Consider the following 6,615-nt stretch of genomic DNA (forward strand, 5'->3'; position numbering starts at 1 on the left):
TTTTTTTTACTAGGTCCTACATATTGAATCCTAATGATAATTTGAACCAAGGAGAAAATATTGTCACAAACTATCTATTTAGACCCCCTTTTGCAGTACTGGCACAAAACTTCCATAGTAATGAGGGTAAATTGCTGACTCAATTGGACATCAACCACGTAAACGAGGCATCAATTGATGGACGTGAGTATTGGTCTTATTTTTTTTGTAGTATAAACTCTTTTATGTTGTTGCAAGTTCAGCACTTCAAACTTCAAAGCCATATAGAGTGAAGTGAATGAGTAATCAGGACATTATTTGTTATACAACAATGCAGCTTTTCAATACACTTGAAGTTTAAATTCGAAAATAATATATATGTCGTTCTGGATATCCTTGTGCAGTTGGAAATGACAAAATTCAAGGAAGCTTTCTTAAGAAGGATGATCCAAAGATGCTTACATTGATGCAGCAAGCAGAATTACTCAGCTCACTTGCAATCAAAGTTAATTCAGAGAATACGGATCAGAGTTTCGAAAATGCCTGGAAAGTAAGAAGAAATGTTTTGATCTTGTTTTGCCATGTGTCAAATTATTTCAATACCAGCCATTTTATCCAGATTTCTTATGAAAAAACCAAAATCGTGAATAAAATTTCTTTATTACTCATTTTGAAATTGAAGGATGGGCTAACCAGAGATTGTCCAAATTTCATTACAATCTCCAAAATATATTTCAAAATGGTCAAAAGAGCAAGGCTTTACAAAATTTGACGTGTAGGAGAGACTACTGTTTCCATATTCAGCCTTCTGTCAACACTTCTGAAGGGATGACATTGACAGCATATTTTATTTGTAAAATAAGCTTCTCATTCCCATTGGCTACAAAACAGTGTTGTTACTCAACATATATTGAAAACTGTTTTATCAGGGTAAAACGTTAACTACTTAAATATTTCCAGGTTCTACAACATTTTTTGAAGCAAAACAAAGATAGTGATCTGCTGGCATATAGAATTTCTGATGCCGATTTGCAGCTAGAGAATTTGAAAGAGTTGATGGAGGATTTGATTAAGAATGAAGGCTGTAAGCTATCTTGGAGGTAATTAAATTAACTATGAAGACTGAAATAAGTGTGAGAAGCTCAATTAGACTGGAAAATCTAATCGACACTTGTACAGGCAACCTGATTTGTATGATGAGACCCCTGCCAGCTCAGAATATAGTACTGGATCAAGTGTGCTATCTCATGCTCCCGGTGAAAATCCTGAAGAATGTCAAGCCGAACGATGTACATTTCATCAGGAAACTGGGCTCCAGTTACAATCAAGTCAGTTGGGTGATCAACCAAGTCTTGCTGAGGAAAACAGAATATGTATTTCTGCCGCAAATGAAGGTATAATGTTTACCAATATTTAACTGTAAGGGTCATTAGATGAGAAAGTCAAGAATTGTTACTTTGAGATAATGCCTGATATATGTATTTTTTTTTCTTTCTAATTTTATTGCAGAGAACAACTTGTTATCAACTGATGAAGTAAAAGCTAACGATGGAGTTGTAGGTGAATATTTAAATACAGAATTCAGTTCCCCTCTTCAAGTGACTCCACTATTCAGGTCATTGGCAGCTGCAATTCCCAGCCCGAAATTTTCAGAAAGTGTAAGAAACCCAAGCTTTATTTTTTACTTCGTAATAAGCCCCAGCAATAAGTTTTAGTGTTGGCAACATATTTTAAACAATGCTTCGGTAATAATATCAAGGGAACCAGTAGGAGGTTCCACCTGATTATCGATCTGTGAAAAAATCTAATCTGCAGAATGTCGAGGCATTAGTTGTGGTAGCTGTAGCATTTTTTGAAGTCATTTTTCCCTGATTATATATGTCTTTTGAATTTTGAGATTGCTTTGCTCCATATTTAATCTGAAGTTAAAGTGGATACTTGAAACTTATTTAGAATGTTCATAGCTCATCTTACTTTATTGCTAATTATACTTTAGACTATCAGATTCACTCCGTAACAGTTGCTGATTTTCCTGGAACGCCAAACAACTGCATAGTAGATTTCCATAAGCCCACTTATGTCCTTGTATGTTGTAGAAAAAGGCAAAAGAGTGACTGTTTCTTTCTTTCCTTCTCACTACTCTGAGTAGAACTCTTATATGTGTTGTCGCTTGTCAGTCAGCTCTTGAAAAATTTGCAGGCGAATTCAATAGTAGTATATAAGACTAGCTAACTCAAGCGGCAATGAGTAGTAAACAACATTGAATACTAGATTTCAATAAATGAACATTTCCCCTCTGTGCCACTACCCATTTATGAAAATTGTGCACATACATGTGAGGAAGCATGTTGAACAATTAATTTACATGAATGATTCCCTTCTCTATCAACATTGGCTTTTATAGCTTGAGCTTTAAGTTAAGTGGCCATGAGTAGTAAACAACATTGAATACTAAATTTAAATAAATGAATTTTTCCTCTCTGTGCCACTACCCATTTATGAAAATTGTGCACATACATGTGAGGAAGCATGTTGAACAATTAATTTACTTAAATGAATTATTCCCTTCTCTATCAACATTGGCTTTTATAGCTTGATCTTTAAGTTACCACTTTGCTCTCGAAAACGAATTGAAATGCTCATAGTGGCTATGTCTGACTAGAAAGAAGAAAACCTTTACACCATTTATCCATTTCTTTATATTATTCAGCTTCTTGACTTAACTTCTACTCACATCATTCCCCAGTTACCCAAATTAGTGTCATATTTGTAATTGAAACTTTTGATTTAAATTTTCAGAAATGCATCAAAGATACAAGTGCATGCTTGCAGTTTTCTTTTATCCTGAGATTAGGTTCTTTATTTTTGCTAGCAATTTACCCTGAAGGCTGTTTTTCCATGATAGAAAAGTAACTCATGAATAGTTACAAATCATCGTATCAATAAATCACTTTTGTGTAGTTTTGATGTATCCTGTATTAAACAAACTTATATAATTAGTCATTTAAATGTTATAAGATCCTTAAACTGACCGCTAAAGAAAATTAATTATGTTTCAATGAGTTTTTCAAAATCATATCTTTCCTTGATAAATAATTATTGCATGTATCGTATGTAGTATTAAAATGTACTAGATTACTATATAATAGACAACATATTAACTTCTTATTTCTTATTTAATACTATCTAGTTTCTCTTTAATCCACCATAATAAACATGTCATTAGAGTGAATATGCGATGAAAGACTGACATGTCTATTTTTTATGCATTGTTCAGGAGAAGCACTTCCTAATGAAAACATTTGGGATGGAGTTACCATTCCCAAGTCCAAGCACCAATCCATCTCAAGCTCCACCTTGCAAAAGGTCCCTCCTCCATTGTCTTTGACCAGTCTCACTTATTGATCTTACATACAATATTCTGCAGAATTCAGAATCACATCTACTCATCGGGAGTTTTCAACATATGTAGAGCTTTTTTATTAATCTTTTGGAGTTCTTTGTCCTCGGATAGCAGGCATCTTGACCTGAGATTTTTAGAAATAGGCTTATGAAGATCTGCTTCACAATCTAGGGTGCTAAGGAGCATTCCAGTATTTTCCTTTTTTGTGAAGATTGATTGCTGTGATCTGCATCCTTCTGAGAGTTTTCGACCTAATACTCACATTGATTCCTGTTTGCTTTGTTCATGTGTGTCATTCTTTCGTTTGTCTTGTCATGGAACTCGGATATGGCTTTCCGTTGTTCCCAAAAGTTTTTTGGCTAGATAAGCCGATTGTACAGACCCCATACTTCAATTATGTAGTTATTCGGAGAGTAATTATACAATGGCACCTCGCCAACTATACCCTTTAGAGATTGAGAAGAGAAAAAGGAAAAAAACAGGAGACAGAGTAGAGGAGGACCAACCAGTTGCATTGGGCTCCTATTCACTGCGCTTTAGATGTGCACAGTACTATGTAACAAGTTTTCATGGTGTGTTAGATCTTGTTGTATTCCATACTTTAATGGAATGAAGAATTTATACGATTACTGTTGTGCAGATATACATATTTTCTAGTCTAGTTTTATTTTCTGAGAAAGACTCATTGCTGTTAATTTGAAGAAATCTGAAAGCAAGAACAAACCATAAACAGAATTCAAAAAGCACTGAAGGTTAATAAGCATGCAGCCTGAATACAAGAGTTTAACTGAAAAGTATACTTACAGATTGCTCGATCTATTTCTGTATTGCCCTATTGCCTATGATGTATCCATACTTGAGACATTCTTCCTTTTTTCTGCTTGTCACTCTTCTGAGCTATTTAAAAGGGTGGGGGTGGATTTTGTGGGGGAAGAAGGGGTATTTAACATGGTCAAATGTGGATACTGGAGGACAACAGTGATTATGAACAAAGCAAAAAGCTATTGGCAAAAGAGGGAGGGAAGATTGTGCAAAATAAAGTTATTGCTGTCACCCTTCAAGATTTTGTTTTTAAATTTACTGAAATGCCTAGTTTGACCTTGAATTTCCTGTTTGCAGTGATTGAATCTCGGGGAGAAAGTAGTAATTATATATTCTCATATGCTCATATTATGGCCTAATATGGGACCTCATTATCGTGGACAACTTTAATTAAGGGTGATGATTATGGAGGTCCCTCTTATTTGTACAAATATAATTAATAAGTTCTGCAGAGTTCTTTAAAAGATAGAAAAAATTATTCGAATTTGAATAAAGCTTCTTCTACGGAAGCTTTTGCCAGATGGGTTGATAGATGCACGTGTCAATCCATCATTAGATGGTGTAAAACTATTTTTTAAGCCAACATCCACTAACGGGTCAACTTGTATATTTGTCAGTCTATCTGTCAACAGCTTTTGTACATGAAGTAAGGTTGTTCAAATTTTGGTTTACTAATGTCACAACATCTAGTCAAGTATAATTTGAGACAAAAAAGCATTTGTCCTTAGATTCGTGAGGGTTTTATCAACCATCAGAATTTGACCCTTACGCCCTCATTCCAATTGTCCCTCGGGAGGAATATGTGCATCTAAAAGATCTCAAGTGGATCAATATGGGCACATGTGCAAGGTTGATTAATGGTAGTGACCTAAGATGGCATACACCAGAGGAACAATTGTGAGTTCGAAAACTATGCAGCAATTTCGACGAAATATTTACAAGGATCTCAGGGGATGAGATTAGCCAGCCATTAGTTACGACAATTCTTGCAATAGTTACTAAATGCACAATGATTGTAGTAGCATGATGGGTAAAATATCCAAATAGGCTCTTTTGTAATACATCTGTAAGCCTTTACTAGGGTGAGTGGCAGATGTTTGAGAAAAAGAACACGAGTACGTATATGATGATTAGTGATAAGTGAAATTCTGTTACAAAAGATACAAATATTTATAAGTTGATGCTAAAAACGTAAAACAAAAATCAGACCTTGTTTTCAATGTTAACTAGCTTCTGAAGAACTGACAAAGACAACTAGTTTTCAAGTTTAACATGTCGCGTTTAAGGTAGGTCATCTCGATAAACATTCCATGACTACCGAAGATGGGATCATTCAGAGCATAGTCTAGAGTTTGATTGGCTGTAACCTGTATTTCTAACATAAAACAACCATCCATAAACATCATTTTCAAGAATTCTTCATCATTATCATCTTGCCATACAGAATCCAATTGACCATAAGCATGTCCTTCAAATTCTGGAAGAATTTCCTCTTGATCTTCTAAAGAACTGAATTGTAGCTCTTTTTATTTTTGTGCTCCTCAATTCATTTCAAATGTTTCTCGAAACTCTCAGCGGAATGTTGGCCTTCTTGTTCAAATTACATTGGTTCTTGTTGAGGCTCAAACCAGTGATCTGTGATGTACTCCCAAAAATTTGGCTAAACTCATATTACTGGAAATGCAACTTTCTTAAGTTGAGGCCATTTTTTACAGGATGGCAACGTGTGTTCTTATTAAGGCCCTCATTTTACATATTTGTTGTATTAGATAGATAATACACACAGTGCATGCACTTCTTCCTTTCCTCTTTTTCTTACTATTTGAGTTTGAGATATGTATGCCTCTTCTTTAAAAGGCTAGGGTTTTGATTTGTGGTTTTCTTCTCTTTTGAAAAGCTCATTTGAGACTGAGATTTGTGTTTTTAGCCTCTAGTATCTGTAATATTATGATTGATTACTATAAGAATGAGAAGATTCTTATAGTTGTAGTTTCAGTAGGCATGTTGAAGTTTTTTTGAATGATTCTTCGTAGATCTACAATTTATTTTGAAGAGATGGGTGTCTTGTACTTTTCTCTTGTGTTGGAAGAATCGATCTGTACTCTTTGTTGCCATTTTGGGCAATTCAGTGCAACTGAGCATGCATTCAATTCATTGGATGCTCAACGGGGAATGTAGGGGTTAGATGTGGTCGCCTAACTTTCGAGGCTTAAGCTAAAAGAAATCACTTGTGTTCAATCTTTTAATTTTCTACAAGTTTACTTTCAATTGTTTGTAATTACTTGAAATCTTGTTTTAATATCGCGTCATTTGGGCCATTTTAGTGGTTCAGAGCAAGAACTGAAAACAAGATACCTTGATCTTTGCAGAAAGATATAGATATGTTGCAGATCTAAAATATTTTAGAACAG

The 6,615-nt window shown here is 34.6% G+C and overlaps 1 protein-coding gene across 1 annotated transcript in view; it reads left to right on the forward strand.

The window, feature by feature from the left end:
• The window catches only part of LOC111372511 (transcription factor MYB88-like), an 8,744-nt gene extending 4,723 nt beyond the window's left edge, over nucleotides 1-4,021 (forward strand). Inside the window, exons 2-7 of the mRNA XM_022994858.1 lie at nucleotides 14-183; nucleotides 384-529; nucleotides 940-1,079; nucleotides 1,159-1,373; nucleotides 1,489-1,637; nucleotides 3,257-4,021. Of these exons, the coding sequence (XP_022850626.1) occupies nucleotides 14-183; nucleotides 384-529; nucleotides 940-1,079; nucleotides 1,159-1,373; nucleotides 1,489-1,637; nucleotides 3,257-3,367 (931 nt within the window). The 3' untranslated portion in view covers nucleotides 3,368-4,021. The remainder of the gene's footprint in view (nucleotides 1-13; nucleotides 184-383; nucleotides 530-939; nucleotides 1,080-1,158; nucleotides 1,374-1,488; nucleotides 1,638-3,256) is intronic.
• Nucleotides 4,022-6,615: the final 2,594 nt, after the last annotated feature.

This window comes from Olea europaea, unplaced genomic scaffold, assembly GCF_002742605.1.
Source record: "Olea europaea var. sylvestris unplaced genomic scaffold, O_europaea_v1 scaffold1005, whole genome shotgun sequence".
Taxonomy (NCBI): domain Eukaryota; kingdom Viridiplantae; phylum Streptophyta; class Magnoliopsida; order Lamiales; family Oleaceae; genus Olea; species Olea europaea.